The following is a 16651-nucleotide window of genomic DNA, read 5'->3' as shown; positions in this document are numbered from 1 at the left end:
TCTGCCACAACAATTCTGTTGACGAATGGGGTACCCTTTCATCGCATACTATATGTAGGACATTTTATTTTCGACCAGCTGCTGCACGACTTGATTCAGGGCATCTATCTGAGCTTGAACAACATCTGGTATTTTAGGAATGGTTGGAGCCGGGGGGAAATATTTGTTGTGTCTTTCGCTTCGGTCATTGAGTATATCTCTAAGATCTTCATCCCTATGTGTCTACTCGCTTGCACCAAGTCAGTCAAAGATGTTGGGTTGTCTACGCTGTCCCCCAGCATTTTGACTTGTTGGTTGGTTATCCCATGGGGGAGAATTTTGTTGTCCGTCCCTTTCCTCCTGCTGCCGACCATTGTTCCTCCTACTAGAGTCTGCCTCATTGTTGTCATGGCCGTCTCTGAATTGCAACCTGTGAGTGCGGGACCTGCTGTACACATTGTTCCCTTCTCCTCTTCCTGGTCCATCCCGGTAAATAGGAGAGGGCCTACATTGGTCGTTGGGTCCCCTGACATTACTCTGTTGTAGGGGGTCCCAGACAACAAAGCCTGAGTCCACTTGCCTGATGCTCCCTGAGGGACGCTGTGCCCTACCAGGAGGGTTCTGTTCTCCAGCTGTTTGGTGTCTAGGGCTCCTGGGATGCTACTCATCCCTGTTTTGTCTGTGCTGCTGAGTGTTATCTCGACCAACATGAGCGGGTGGCTGTTGCTTGTTATTTCTGTTAGGATTCTGGGTTCACCTGTAATGCCCCAAATTTCCTAATAAGGTTTAGGACCTTGATTAGGAGGCCGGGAGGGCCATAATTGATTTATTATGGTATTTAATGATTATACGCATGTTTACGTGAATTATATTACTATATGATGGTGGATGCATGCATATGGGTTCACATTTTAATTATGAGGGCATTTTGGTAATTTGGCCGCTATGGGCGTAATTGTGTATTTTGGGTGCATGGTTGTGATTACTTATTATAGCCACATTATAAGGTGGATTAGGTTTGAGCTAATCGTCATGAGACGATCATGAAATGTAAGTGTTCGGTCTAGTCATAACGGATTTAAGTTCGGGGATCGGGGTGAGTCTCGGGGTCATTTTGATGACTAGAACATTACCGGGAATAAAAGGGTAATGGGATATGATTTATTGGTATGTGAGAATATTGAGAATAGCGGGAATTGGAGAGCGTTAATTATAATTAACAAGATAGGCGGGAAAGGACGGTTTTACCCTCGGAAGTCTTTAGAGGGATTTATTTGGTTTAAGGGCATTATGGTCATTAGAGCTTAAGGATTTATATCACCCTTTGAGTGTTTAGAAGGCTGTGGAAAACAGAACAAAACAGAGACTTATCTCCTTCTCTCCCGTACAAGTTTTCCTTCATTCTTTTCTTTGAGTTTTGAGAGCCATCTTGAGGAGTTAAGCTAGGTGATCAAAGGGGGAAGCTAGGGAACTTGTCTCAGCCATTAAAGGGGATTCAAAATCGAGTTTGAGGTGAGTTCCAGTCATGTATTTTATGGTATGCTCTGCTTTTCTTTTAGTTTCTCAGATTATGAATTCTTGTTGAAAGTTTGAATTAATAGAAGTTTAGGTGATGTTTACTTTGGCTTTTGATGAGGGTGAGTTGTAGAGGGTGTTTGGTTGTTGAATTGGGTGTTAGGTTGAGGATTGGGACAGGTTTGAAGGGCTTGGTTCCAAGGGAAAACGCAGGGGAGGCGAGCTGGTGCGTGCTGAGTTTTTGGCAAAATTGGGTATTGAGTCGCGGCATGGCTGTGGTGCGCCGCGGCTCAAGGTGTCTGGTAGAGGGGGTTACCTCTATCTAGGGGGTGCGCCGCGGCGCAGCTAGGGCGGGCCGCGGCCCTTAGTGACCTTTTTGACCAGAATGGTGTTTTTAGCTTGGGGATTCAAGCCTTAGGCCTCGGGGCTGAACCTAGTATCCGGTTAAGTGGGGATTGATGTCCCGGGGGCTAGATATTGGTTTGGAAACTTATGTTGATCATTTTTATTGATGGTATCTTATATTTGGTTATGACTAGGTGACCGCTAAAGGACTGAAAGTTGATCGTTCTCAAGGGTCGTTCTTTTAATCATTATTGCTCGAATCTGAGTTAAGAAAACTGCACCCTGTGTATATGTGACATGCATGGCTATTCTTGATGCATGTTGGTTGATTATTGAACGTGACATGCATGGCTATTATTGGTGCATGTTGGATGGTTAAGTATGATGCATGTGATGCACGAGAAACATGTGATTAGGACATGCTTTGTATACTGGGTATGATATCGTTTAGAGCTTGAGCCTCTGTGTTGTGCATGGACCTAATTGTACTAGTACCTGTTAAGTAAGCATGATGAATGCCTTGTTTATGGATATTGGACATGTGATATATGTTTGGTGGCATGGCTTACCTGTGTATGGCGCTGGCTTATTAGTCAGAATCGGCAATGATGTTAGATCCGTTTGTGAAGCTGTGACTTATTAGTTAAGTTCACCACGGGCTGAGCACTGGTCGTGTTTCACTGACCCAAGAATCAGAAGTGGCAGTGCGTTGTGAACGCGGGGCCAAATGGAGATTAGATCTAATCGAGGTTGGCATTGAATGACCCATATAGGGTATTAATGCTGGACCGACTGGAAGGTCAATGAGAACTATAAGCGCTTACCTGGTCTAAGACCAGATGTTCACACCCAAGGTATATGACCCCGGTGACTGTTTGTCACATGGCTGGGGGACGCTGTCCTTAGTTACGACTCTAGAGTCAGGAGGATGGTTATGTTGGTGACCAATCACCATGCACCTATCTTGATCAAACTTATGAAGGAACCACTTATCAATTAAGCCCTGGTGACCCTATCGTCACATGGCTAGAGGGAGCTGTACCCATTTCTGTGACTTTTGGCTACTGTCACCTATCTGTTTTGGACCGTTGGTCCTGAATGGCTATTATGATTATTGTTGATATTATATCATGCTTTATTGGGTTTTCTTGCTGGGCTTCGGCTCACGGGTGCTATGTGGTGCAGGTAAAGGCAAGAGGAAGCTGGACCATCCTTGAGTTGGAGAGCTTAGGTGATGATGTGTACATATGCAGCTGCTCGTCCGCCACGGCTGAGGTTTAAAGAGGAACTAGGGTTGAACCCTGTTTTTCCCCTTAGAACGGCTTGTTGTAAATATTTCCTGTAATAGTCTCTAAAACTATATTTTTGGGATCCCAGTATATATGTTAAATGTTCTAATGAAACGTTACATCTTATCCAAAGTTTTTAATCCCTAAACTGTTAATCATACTTAGTTACACGATTTTGGCCAAATGACTCGATTAGCGAGTTTAGCACTGTTTACAAAGCACACCGTAACGGTCCCTGGAGTTGGGGCGTTAGAACTTGGTATCAGAGCGAGCCAAGGTTTATGTTTCCTAAAGACAAGCTGGGCATGTACACTCATCACTGAAGATAGCTTCACTCAAGGAATGGTAACTATTTCTGTAGCTATGTGCATAGCTGTTTAAATAAAATGTCAATGCTTTACCTGCACATTGTATTAGGGAGCATGAGATTCTGATAGAGCCTGGCTCTTGACTATATGATTATATGCTCCGTGAATATATATATATATGACTGTGATCATATGATTACCTGCTCTGTGAATATATAAAATTGTGTTATTGGATGCTGGAGTTGAGGCATGGTGTGAATGTTGGAAGAGCAGGGATTATGAGTGATGTATGAATGCCATGGGTATGTTTGTAGCACTGCAAGTGGTTTATGATTGTGGTGTGGTGAGATTTATTCCGTGGGGAAAGCCCTTGATATGCTTATTGTGATTAATGGGTCAAGTTATTGACTGCAGATTGAATCAGCAGGTTTATATTTAAGGAAGATTATGAGGCCTGGTGATAGTTATACAGGGGCTGGGAATTACAGCCAGGGTATTAGTTCTTCGTCTGCATCTATGAATGTTCATCAGACGCTTATAGATTTGCAATTAAGATTGCAGAGGCAGGAGGAAGAGATCAGGTATTTGAAGAAACAGCGGAGTCTGTTGGGTAGTACCTCTTCCTTTGCCATGCCAGGGGTGGCATCAGTTTCATCTCAGCCTAGGGTTGAAAGTAGATGGGAATTCCTCTGTGGAAGATTCCTGAAGTTTTATCCTTCAATCTTTGAGGGAGGCCTAGATCCATTCAGAGATGAGCGATGGATGGGCATGATCAGCTCCATTCTTGATAGTATGGGACTGGTGGGTCACGATAGAGTGATCTATGCTACATGTGTGTTGCGGGATGATGCTCGGATGTGGTGGGAGGTAATATCCCAGACACGAGACACAGCTGTGATGGACTGGAAAGAATTTAGGCAGCTGCTTAATGAGAAGGATTATTGTGTTGTAGCTAAGACGGCTAAGATGAATGAGTTTCTGAATTTTGTTCAGGGTAATGCGTCAGTGACCGAGTATGTTACTGAATTTGATGAGTTAGCCAAGTTTTCTCTTGATATGGTACCCACAGATATAGCTCGGAAGGAAAGGTTTATTCAGGGGTTGAATCCTGGAATAGTTCAAGGCATTAGAGTTGCCTCAGTGCATGAAGTCTCTACCTATGCTCAGGTGGTAGGGAAGGCTCTTGCTGTTGAGAGCGCAAGACATCAGATTGGGCAGCAGAGTGCCAGGGTGTACAGAGCTCAAATAGTGATACCTCCACTTATTGGAACAAGTAACAAGGAAGGTTGGAAGACATATCCGATATGCACTTGGTGCAAGAGGCATCACCTTGGAGTATGTCGAGCAAGGGCATGTTTCTCATGCAGGATGTTTGGACATCATAAGAAGAATTGCCCACTGCGGAAGAAGAAAGAGCAAAAGGGGACGGACAGCTCGATTCCAACTCGAGTGTTTATTTCGGGGCAATCAGAGTGTGAGACCGAGACTAGTTCCTCGGAGGTGACAGGTTAGCTTTCTAGTTCTGAGTTCTGAATTACGCTGTTTGGCTTTGGTGCCATGCTATTCTTTTGTTGGTATATATGTAGAGAAAGGTATAAAGATGGTATATATATAGATCACATGGTTACGTTGTGATGGGGAATGTAAGATGGTGTTGGCAACTTAAGGGATAGGTTGGGTTATGGAAATGACTCATCAGTGATTTTGATAAAGCTGGTTATGACAGGTTCGGGTTTGATCTAGGATATGGGTTGGTTAAGTAATTATGGAGCAATCTTGAATGGCTAGGAAAGTATAGTAATTCTTGGGCTTGAGAGCGGAAAGCTTTGTGTTGGTCAGTTTGGTATATGGTTTTGTATGCTTATGAAACTTATAGCGAGAGCTAGAGTTTTGTGTAGGGGGATGCATGGAACTCTTAGCTAGTGTGATGGATATCACCTACCTAGGTTGTGCCAGTGAGATCAGGACAGACTGGATTAGTCTGTGAGTTCTGAATGTGTTACCAGATGGTTTGTCAGGGCTTCTTGTTATAAAGGAGACTAGAATGGTGATTGGATTAGTGTCAGAGATGGGATCAGATGTAAACACTGTGTTTGAGTGGCTTAGTGGAGTTATAAGAATAAAAGGTTTAGTTGCTGAGTAAGATGGAATTCTTTAAGGTGGATCTTGGATCTGGTTAGGACCAGTTAGAGATCAGAGAGAGGAAATTATATAAAAGATCGTGTTGGTATCAGGTTAGAGCACTGCGAGTGCTGAATATGTCTTGAGAATTGGTTTGATGCTAAGTGTTTGCGAATCAGATGAATAGAGCATTCAAAGGTTTATTTGAATGTAAGTTATGATCGTCTTGGACGATGGTATAGTGGTGTTTTCTCTGCGGAGATGTGCCAAGGTTGGAGAGTGCCTTGGGGACAGGAGTGTCCCTGGATGGTAAGGATGTTTCAGGTGCCTTGGGAAAGTATTTTGGGTCTTTTGCGGACCAGGATTAGTTAGTGGATGGTTATGACATCCTAGTGATAGAGAAAAGTGACTACCTATGCAACATGTTAATTAAAGAATTTGACCAGGACTGGAGTAGAGTTTCTGATGGGCCAGGTGGCCAGTTTATTGTTGAGATTATCATCTCAAGAAAGATAAAAAGGAAAGATGGTTAAGTGAGCCACGGATAGGAAGGATTGAATGGAAACTCTAGCTGGATTAGCTAGGAGTTGTATAGTGACAGATATGAATTTATTATGGTATAGAGATCGGACTTGGGATCCGATGGACATTGAAATTAACTGAGAGATTCTGGATGAATCTCATGCTATTCTTGTGTTCGCTTCATTCAGGCATCGTAAAGAGGTAACAGGTTATGAAGGCTTTATAGAGATGGCCTGAGATGAAGAGGGAAGTAATGAGATGCAGAACGAGAGAGAGAATATCAGGAAACAGCAAGGCCATTACAGCCTTTGGGTATTTCATAATGGGAATAGGAGAGCATTGCGATGAGTTTCACGGTGGGATTCCCAGGTTGATGGATCGGTATGAATTGGCATTAAGTCTTTGTGGACTGGTGGTCCAAGTGAGTTTATTTTATCAGTAAGGATAGGTGAATAGTACGGCTGATCAATATTCGAGTCTTCTTGTGAGAAGGTTAGAGAGCCTTCGTGAACTCAAGGTCTATCTTATCAGATAAAGACTTTATTGTGACTTCCAGGTTTTGGAAGGGTTAGGAAGGCGATGGGTATATAGATGGAACTCAGTATAGTTTATTACTCTCAGACTGATGGTAAATCAGAGAGAGAGGGTTATCTAGCTATTATTGGGAGAACATCTTATAAGATGAATGCATTGATGTATATCTGGATCCTGAGGTGGTTCAAGGGATTTATGAGATTGCTGGAGCTTGAATTTTGGATGCTCACTTCTCAGAATAAATGGAAAAGTGTTATTGAACTGGAAAGTAGGAACGTGGAATTCCAGGTAGGAGAATGTATCTTCTCTAAGGTATCACCATGGGAAAAGGGGTGAGGAATTAAGACAAGTTAAGCTCTAGTTTGTTTCAGCAGTTGGATCCTGATTGGGTCTGAATAGGGTGACTCTGAATCAGTTTACTTTTGGCACTGACAGTTGTATACAGTGATTTATGTGCTTCCATGCAGTGGGCATGGGCCGAAGCAACTTATGAGTTGAGTTATTAGAATCTGAAGGTTAAGGTTAAGTATTCCAGTAAGGAATAGCCAGTTCAGATGGTGACATAGGCAATGAGATTCGATTGAGCAGAATGTACCTTGGGTTAAGGTAAGGCTATAGAAATAGTGAGGTTAAGGAATGACTTAAGGAATTTGTGTCACTCGTGTGGAATTCTTGTTCTAATCTGTTGAGTAAATTTCGAGGACGAAATTTCTGTAAGGAGGGAATAGTTGTAATGCCCCAAATTTCCTAATAAGGTTTAGGACCTTGATTAGGAGGCCGGGAGCGCCATAATTGATTTATTATGGTATTTAATGATTATACGCATGTTTACGTGAATTATATTACTATATGATGGTGGATGCATGCATATGGGTTCACATTTTAATTATGAGGGCATTTTGGTAATTTGGCCGCTGTGGGCGTAATTGTGTATTTTGGGTGCATGGTTGTGATTACTTATTATAGCCACATTATAAGGTGGATTAGGTTTGAGCTAATCGGCATGAGACGATCATGAAATGTAAGTGTTCGGTCTAGTCATAACGGATTTAAGTTCGGGGATCGGGGTGAGTCTCGGGGTCATTTTGATGACTAGAACATTACCGGGAATAAAAGGGTAATGGGATATGATTTATTGGTATGTGAGAATATTGAGAATAGCGGGAATTGGAGAGCGTTAATTATAATTAACGAGATAGGCGGGAAAGGACGGTTTTACCCTCGGAAGTCTTTAGAGGGATTTATTTGGTTTAAGGGCATTATGGTCATTAGAGCTTAAGGATTTATATCACCCTTTGAGTGTTTAGAAGGCTGTGGAAAACAGAACAAAACAGAGACTTATCTCCTTCTCTCCCGTACAAGTTTTCCTTCATTCTTTTCTTTGAGTTTTGAGAGCCATCTTGAGGAGTTAAGCTAGGTGATCAAAGGGGGAAGCTAGGGAACTTGTCTCAGCCATTAAAGGGGATTCAAAATCGAGTTTGAGGTGAGTTCCAGTCATGTATTTTATGGTGTGCTCTGTTTTTCTTTTAGTTTCTCAGATTATGAATTCTTGTTGAAAGTTTGAATTAATAGAAGTTTAGGTGATGTTTACTTTGGCTTTTGATGAGGGTGAGTTGTAGAGGGTGTTTGGTGGTTGAATTGGGTGTTAGGTTGAGGTTTGGGACAGGTTTGAAGGGCTTAGTTCCAAGGGAAAATGCAGGGGAGGCGAGCTGGTGCGTGTTGAGTTTTTGGCAAAACTAGGTATTGAGCCGCGACATGGCTGTGGTGCGTCGCGGCTCAAGGCGTCTGACAGAGGGGTTGCCTCTGTCTAGGGGGCACGCCGTGGCACAGCTAGGGCGGGCCGCGGCCCTTAGTGACCTTTTTTACCAGAATGGTGTTTTTAGCTTGGGGATTCAAGCCTTAGGCCTCGGGGTTAAACCTAGTATCCGGTTAAGTGAGGATTGATGTCCTGGAGGCTAGATATTGGTTTGGAAACTTATGTTGATCATTTTTATTGATGGTATCTTATATTTGGTTATGACTAGGTGACCGCTAAAGGACTGAAAGTTGATCGTTCTCAAGGGTCGTTCTTTTAATCATTATAGCTCGAATCTGAGGAAAGAAAAATGCACCCTGTGTATATGTGACATGCATGGCTATTCTTGATGCATGTTGGTTGATTATTGAACGTGACATGCATGGCTATTATTGGTGCATGTTGGATGGTTAAGTATGATGCATGTGATGCACGAGAAACATGTGATTAGGACATGCTTTGTATACTGGGTATGATATCGTTCAGAGCTTGAGCCTCTGTGTTGTGCATGGACCTAATTGTACTAGTACCTGTTAAGTAAGCATGATGAATGCCTTGTTTATGGATATTGGACATGTGATATATGTTTGGTGGCATGGCTTACCTGTGTATAGCGCTGGCTTATTAGTCAGAATCGGCAATGGCGTTAGATCCGTCTGTGAAGCTGTGACTTATTAGTTAAGTTCACCACGGGCTGAGCACTGGTCGTGTTTCACCGACCCAAGAATCAGAAGTGGCAGTGCGTTGTGAACGCGGGGCCAAATGAAGATTAGATCTAATCGAGGTTGGCATTGAATGACCCATATAGGGTATTAATGCTGGACCGACTGGAAGGTCAATGAGAACTATAAGCCCTTATCAGATGTTCACAGCCAAGGTATATGACCCCGATGACTGTTTGTCACATGGCTGGGGGACGCTGTCCTAAGTTACGACTCTAGAGTCGGGAGGATGGTTATGTTGGTGACCAATCACCATGCACCTATCCTGATCAAACTTATGAAGGAACCACTTATCTATGAAGCCCTGACGACCCTATCGTCACATGGCTAGAGGGAGCTGTACCCATTTCTATGACTTTTGGCTACTGTCACCTATCTGTTTTGGACCGTTGGTCCTGAATGGCTATTATGATTATTGTTGATATTATATCATGCTTTATTGGGTTTTCTTGCTGGGCTTCGGCTCACGAGTGCTATGTGGTGCAGGTAAAGGCAAGAGGAAGCTGGACCATCCTTGAGTTGGAGAGCTTAGGTGATGATGTGTACATATGCAGCTGGTCGTCCGCCACGGCCGAGGTTTAAAGAGGAACTAGGGTTGAACCCTTTTTTGCCTCTTAGAACGGCCTGTTGTAAATATTTCCTGTAATAGACTCTGAAACTATATTTTTGGGATCCCAGTATATATGTTAAACGTTCTAATGAAACGTTACATCTTATCCAAAGTTTTTAATCCCTAAACCGTTAATCATACTTAGTTACACGATTTTGGCCAAATGACTCGATTAGCGAGTTTAGCACTGTTTACAAGGCACACCGTAACGGTCCCTGGAGTTAGGGCGTTACATCACCTTTCCTACTATGCAGCTAGAGGTTGTTCTGGTCTTTACGGACTCCTTGGGTGTGGTGGATTTTGATGACACTAGGGGTGATCTGACTGCGGATTTTGATGAGTGTGAGAGTTTGGTGGCTGATCTGGCTGAGAGGTTGGTGCAGGCTGTCCTCGAGCTTACTGAATGACTACCTCTAAAGCTACTGTCACATCTCTCTGCTGACGATCCATGTCAGCCTACTGCTCATTCAGTTCTCGGCACTGCCAATCAATCTCCATTTGTTTCATCACTATAGTTTCAGCCACATTCTCCTGGTTAGCTTTCAGAGTAACTAACTCCTCTTGCATCACTATCAAAATTGTTCGCAAGGTTTCAACATCCATCTCTTCCTTTTCCAGTTCCACTTGTGGCTCGTCCTCTACTACACCTTGTGGAGAAGGTTGATTTTGAACACTTTCAGATGTCTGCCCAGTTTGACCTGCTCTCCTGGAATTCCTTGCCATTTTTTATCTTGAAGTTCTTGAGTTCAACTCTCAATGAAAGCACCAAAATGTTGACCCTTGATTTTGTCAATGACCCGGAGTCACCAAAAACGAAAAGAATTAATAAACTCATTGCAAGAATTAAATGACACAAAGATTCTATAGTGGTTCGGCCCAAGAGAATGGTAACAACCTACGTCCACTTAGTGATTTTATTGATGTGAACTCTAAAACTTGTGATCAATAAACTAGAGTTCACTAAGTTTCACAAGCATCAAAGTGAAATATAAAATCGTGTATAAAAGCACTTGTTATTTCTGAATACCAATTATTCCGTCCCCTTAAATGAATCCCACAAGTCCTATTTATAGTGTTGACGCGGTTTTCTGCCAATAGTGAATTCAGCAAATAACAATGTTGATTAGTGCTTGATAATAAATCGAAATAAGAAATTAACTCTCAAAGACACAGATCTTTTTATGTGGTTCAATGGTTAAAATCCACCTACTCCATGAGTCTATATTATTACTATGTTTCTCTCTTTATTTTGGTAGAGTTTCAGTATTATAGAATCATCGTCCCCTTCCCTATCCAATATTCTCAGTATTTATAGAGAAATTCCTTGGACAGGTTTGGGTAACTACGTGAGTCAATCACAGATTTACATATTTATTACATTTAATATAAAATATTCCCATTTATACTAGGATATGATCAGATCACGAAATAAATGGTCTCCTATTATCTTGGACATTAAATATTACAGGCTGGCCATAAATGATCATACAAAAATAGCTGAGTCTTTGGGGATTCGTGGGTACGCAAGATATTTGAGTTACCACGAGATGGATATATCTCTAAGCTTTACTATGGAGGCCATATGAATTCTAGAAGTGCCACACAACCTCGCACCCCAGCACATTGGGAAGACCTTCCCGAACAACAGGAATTCTCGGTGCAAGAAGACCCATTGGTGGAAGAAACCCACTAGCTGATGCATTTAGAACAGAACAGCCGAAACCAATCTCGAAATGGTTTAGCGCGGAAAACTCCACTTGTGTTCGAAGGAACTTCGGACCCCCTGATGGCAGAGGAATGGGTCAGCATGCTAGAAATAATCTTTGACTTTGTGGCGGCTACCGAAAGAGAAAAGGTAATCTGGGCAGTGTATATGTTAAGGAAGGATGTCCGCATATGGTGGGATATTGCTACAAAAGGACGTGACGTGGCACGAATGGAATGGGCAGAATTTCTAGTCATGTTTAATGCCAAGTACTACAACCAGACAGTGATAGATCAGAAGGTGGTTGAGTTTGCCAACCTAGTCCAAGGGTCATCTAGCATACAGGAGTATGTGCAGAAGTTTGACCATCTCTCAAGATTTGCTCCGGATCTGGTACACACTGAAGCCAACTGAGTAAGTAAATTCATGAAGAGGTTGAAAGAGAGATAGCTCTGTTCTTGGACATAGGGAAGACCAGCCCGGATACTTATGATGAAGTTGTAGGGCGAGCAATCCACCAAGAATCCTGGTTAGTACAAGAAAAGAAGGAGCCCTACTAGGCTAAAGAACGAGCATATTTTCCAAAAGATTGAGGAAGATACTCTAACAACCAGAGCGAATGTTCTGGGAGATTTGCATCCAGAGGAAACCAAAGTATGGGGAAGACCAACACTCCAGGAAACTCTCGGTTTTCCAATGGTGGAAATAGTAAACGAAGAATGGAGCCACCAAGGCGAAGTTAAAACTTCAACAAGCAGCCAAGGAGAGAAAACAACTATTGGCCGCAGTACAACAAATGCAATCGGTGCCACCCAGGCGAGTGCAACAACAACAATTGCTTCACCTGTGGAAATCTGGGTCATTTCTCCAGGAACTGCCCGACTCGTAGTCAAAAGGAAGGAAACAACCAACCAAAGCAAGTAGGAACTGTACCACGAGTCTATGCACTCACCCAAGGTGATAAAGGAGATGAAACTTCTGACATGGTGTCAAGTCAGCTTCCTATGGCTAATAACTCAGCATATGCATTAATGGACATTGGTGCATCACATTCTTTTATTGTTGCATCTTTTGTTGATAAGATCGATAGGAAGCATGAGACTATGGTAAATGTATGTGGTGTATCCTTACCTTTGGTGGAGGATATGATGGTATGGTCTTGGGTTAGAGCCGTACTAGTCTGGGTGAAAGGTTTGGAGTTGACCGTGGATTTGCTAGTGTTATATTTACATGAGTACGATGTTTATTTTGGTATGGATTGGCTAACCAAATACGGGGTCGTTGTAAATTGCAAACAAAGAAATGTGACTTTTAATCCACCAGGGGAAGAACCGTTCATGTTCCAAGGCACAGCCCGCGAGAATAATTTCGCTATAATCTCCACCTTGAAGGCTAGGAAATTATTGGAAGATGGATGTATCGACTACTTGACGAACGTAATAGACAAGGATAGGGAGTCTAAGCTACAACAAACTGAGGTAGGCAAATTTCTAGAAGTGCTTTCTGAGGATCTACCAGGGATCCTCTCGGACTGAGAAGTTGAGTTCAAGATCGAGTTGATTCCAGGCACCACACCTATTTCAAAGGCACCATACCGGATGGATCTGGCATGGCTTAAAGAGTTGCAAGCACAATTACAAGAATACCAAGGATTTATATGACCAAGTCATTCTTCTTGGGGAGCCTCGATACTATTCATGAAAAAGAAATACGGTTCCATGAGAATGTGTAAAGACTACCGCGAACTCAACAAAGTGACAATCAAGAATCGATACCTGTTGCCCAAAATTGATGATCTAATCGATCAATTATAGGGAGTATCAGTATTCTCGAAGATCGACTTGAGATCTTGATACCACCAGTTGAAAGTCAAGGAATCAGATATTCCCAAGATCTCATTTCGAACTTGGTATGGCCACTACAAGTTCGTGGTGATGTCTTTTGGACTCACCAATGCGCCCGCAACATTCATGGATCTTATGCATAGGATACTGGGTGAGTATCTAGACAAATTCGTGATCATGTTTATAGACGATATAATCATATACTCATGATACAACGAAGAACATGCTCAACACCTAGAACTAATCTTACAGCGATTGAGTGAGAAAAATTTGTATGCCAAGCTCTCCAAGTACGAATTCTGGTCGAATCAAGTGACTTTTCTAGGACACGTGGTGTTGGGAGATGAGATTGCAGTCAATCTGGCCAAAATCAAGGTGGTGAAACAATGGAAACCCCCAAAGAATGCACAAGAGGTCCGCAGTTTCTTGGGTCTAGTAGGGTATTACAGGCGCTTTGTGGAGGATTTATCCAAAATATCTACCCCTATGACTGCGGTGACCTGGAAGAACATCAAGTTTAAGTGGACGGCAAGTGCGAACAGAGTTTTCAAGAGTTAAAACCCAGATTAAAAACTGCTCCAGTGCTCACTCTCCCAAAACGCATACAGGGTTATGCCATTTACAGTGATGCCTCAAGTCAGGGACTCGGAGCAGTATTGATGGAACACGGGAAAGTGATCGCGTATGCCTCCCGACAAGTGAAAAATTATCCAACTCAAAACTTGGAGTTAGCAGCAGTAGTGTTCAAATTGAAGATCTGGAGACACTATCTCTATGGGATCCACTACGACATATACACAGATCATAAGAGTCTGTAATATTTCTTCGCCCAGAAAGAGTTAAACATGAGACAATGGAGGTGGTTAGAATTGTTCAACGATTACGATTGTGATATATTGTACCACCTAGGAAAGGCTAATAATGTAGCTGGCGCGTTGAGTCAATAGCCAATGGCTTATGTAATTTCAGTGAAAGAAATACCCAAAGAACTACAAACCAAAGCAATATATACAAATTGGATTTTGAGATAGTAGTGGGTAGATTGGCAAAGTTATCCATGTAACCCAGGATCATGGAAGCGATCCAAGGGGGACAGCTCGTAGATCCGTGGATCCAACGACTAGTGCATGAGATGATGAAAGACATGCGACCAAGGTTTCACATCTCAGAGAATGGAATGTTGGGTTTCAAGAGCAGAATATGTGTGCCCGATGATGAGGAGATCAAGAGGCAAATATTTTATGAGGCTTATAATACTCATTACGATATGCATCTGGGAACCACTAAGATGTATCCGTATCTCAAAAGATACTTTTTGTGGGTAGTAATGAAGAGAGATGTAGCAGAGTACGTGTCAAACTGTTTGACATGTCAACAAACCAAGGTGGAGCATCAGCAACCCGCAGGGTTATTGCAACCGCTAGAGATCCCTGAGTGGAAATGGGAAATGGTCAACTGTGGACTTTGTTACTGGGTTACCACACACTCTGAAGGGGCACGATGCAGTTTGGGTTATCTTGGATAGATTGAAAAATTTCGCTCATTTCTTACCCATTAAGATAATAGACGATGCAGATAAATTGGCAGACTTGTACATTGCTGAGATATTGCGATTACATGGGGTTCCCATCTCTATAGTGTCCGATCGTGATGGAAGATTTACCTCCATGTTTTGGAGAAGAATGAAAATGGGATTGGGAACTAAACTAAAGTTTAGTACTGCCTTCCATCCACAGATGGATGGCCAAAGCAAACGAACAATTCAGACCTTGGAAGACATGTTGAGAGCTTGTGCACTAGATTTTCAAGGATCATGGAGTGGAAAACAAACCAATATGTTTAACATATTGGTATGTTAAGATAACAAACCAATATGTTGATTGTCGTCGGAGATCATTAGAATATGAAGTTGGGGACAAGGTACTATTAAAAATAGCTCCACTGAGAGGAGTTATGAGGTTTGGGAAAAAAGGCAAGTTGAGCCCTAGGTACATAGGACTTGTTGAGGTTCTAGAACGCATTGAAAAGCCAGCTTACTGAATAGCCCTTCTGCTCGTGTTCTCTAGAGTTCACAATTTATTCCATGTGTCAAAAATAAGGAAGTACGTGAATGACCGCACAAATGTGCTAAGTTACGATGAACTTAGCATAGATCCTCGGCTAAGCTATGAGGAAAAACCAGTCGCGATTTTGGATCGGAAAGACAAGAGGCGACCTGGGAAATGGAAGATGAGATGCGGGAGCAGTACTCCCATCTGTTTTGAGTTTAGGGGATGAAGCTTCTATAAATTGTAGGTATTGTAACATCCCATATTTTGAACAACGTTAGTAGCCGGTTGGAGCTGGTGAATAATTTTATGAAATATTATTTTGATAAATAATATTATGTGAAATTATGTTATTTCGTGAATTTATAGTTGTTGTGCTAATTTGATAAAGGGTTTAGGCCAATGCAAAGAAAATTGGTCTTGGACAGAGGGGCAAACCCTAATAACGGAAAAATCTCGAATTAGGTAAAATGAGAAATACTATTGCATAAAAATATTTTGCAACTGGGACTGTATAGTCGTGCTAGTAAATTTAAGAAAAAGTGATTCAGGATTTAATTCCAATCTACCAAGGTTAAGAATGGAATTTCTTGCCCAAGCCTCTAAGGACATTTTGGTCATTTTTAGTAAATTACCAAAATTATGTGTTATGTGACAAATTTTTTTTGGCACATTTATTTTATTTTAGCTTGGAGATATTTAAACACTATAGGGTAAAATTTTGGTTAAATTCGGAGAGTAAAATTACCAAAGGACCCTTGAGTGCATTAGAAGTGAGTCAAAAGAAGCAAGGGCAGTTTAGTCATTTCGAAAGGGGGAAAGAGGGTGTGATGGGCAGCTAGGCTATGCCCCAGTGTACTCAAGTGTCTATGACACCTATCCTAGGAAGAGTAAGAGGCTACCTTACCCATTGGCTAACCCTCGTACCATTCCTCTTACACACCCAATCATTATTTTTTTTTAAATTTCCTTCTTCTTCCTCAAGAAAAAAAAAGAAACTCTCTTCATTTCCCTCCCCAAAACTGAGAGGTCTCTCTCTTCCCTCTCCATTGCTGCCATTTTCTCTCCAAGGAGCAATATCATTCACTTTCCATTGAAGGAAGTAAGAAAACCCAAGAGTACACTAGGCAAGTGTAAGTTTTGAACCTAGTACATTTTTTCCTTCTCTTTTTCCGTCAAACCTAAAATACTAAGGGGTTTTACTATGCATGCATGAGATTCTAATAGCCATGCATGACATGGATCTTGTATTTTAGGTCTAAAGGGATGTTGTTTTAAGAAGATCTAAAAGATTTGAAGCATGTTGATGTTTTA

At 42.0% G+C, this 16651-nt stretch overlaps 1 protein-coding gene across 1 annotated transcript; it reads left to right on the top strand.

Annotated features, from left to right (window-relative positions):
- Positions 1 to 11436: 11436 nt before the first annotated feature.
- Positions 11437 to 12980, top strand: LOC133825004 (uncharacterized). The gene is made up of 3 exons (XM_062258008.1): positions 11437 to 11838; positions 12060 to 12178; positions 12317 to 12980. Exons 1-3 carry the CDS (start codon positions 11437 to 11439, stop codon positions 12978 to 12980), a joined length of 1185 nt encoding a protein of 394 aa, XP_062113992.1.
- The last annotated feature ends 3671 nt before the right edge of the window (positions 12981 to 16651 follow it).

Source organism: Humulus lupulus, chromosome 3 (assembly GCF_963169125.1).
Source record: "Humulus lupulus chromosome 3, drHumLupu1.1, whole genome shotgun sequence".
NCBI lineage: Eukaryota > Viridiplantae > Streptophyta > Magnoliopsida > Rosales > Cannabaceae > Humulus > Humulus lupulus.
The sequence above is the reverse complement of the archived record's forward strand: the minus strand, read 5'-3'. Positions and strand labels throughout refer to the sequence as shown.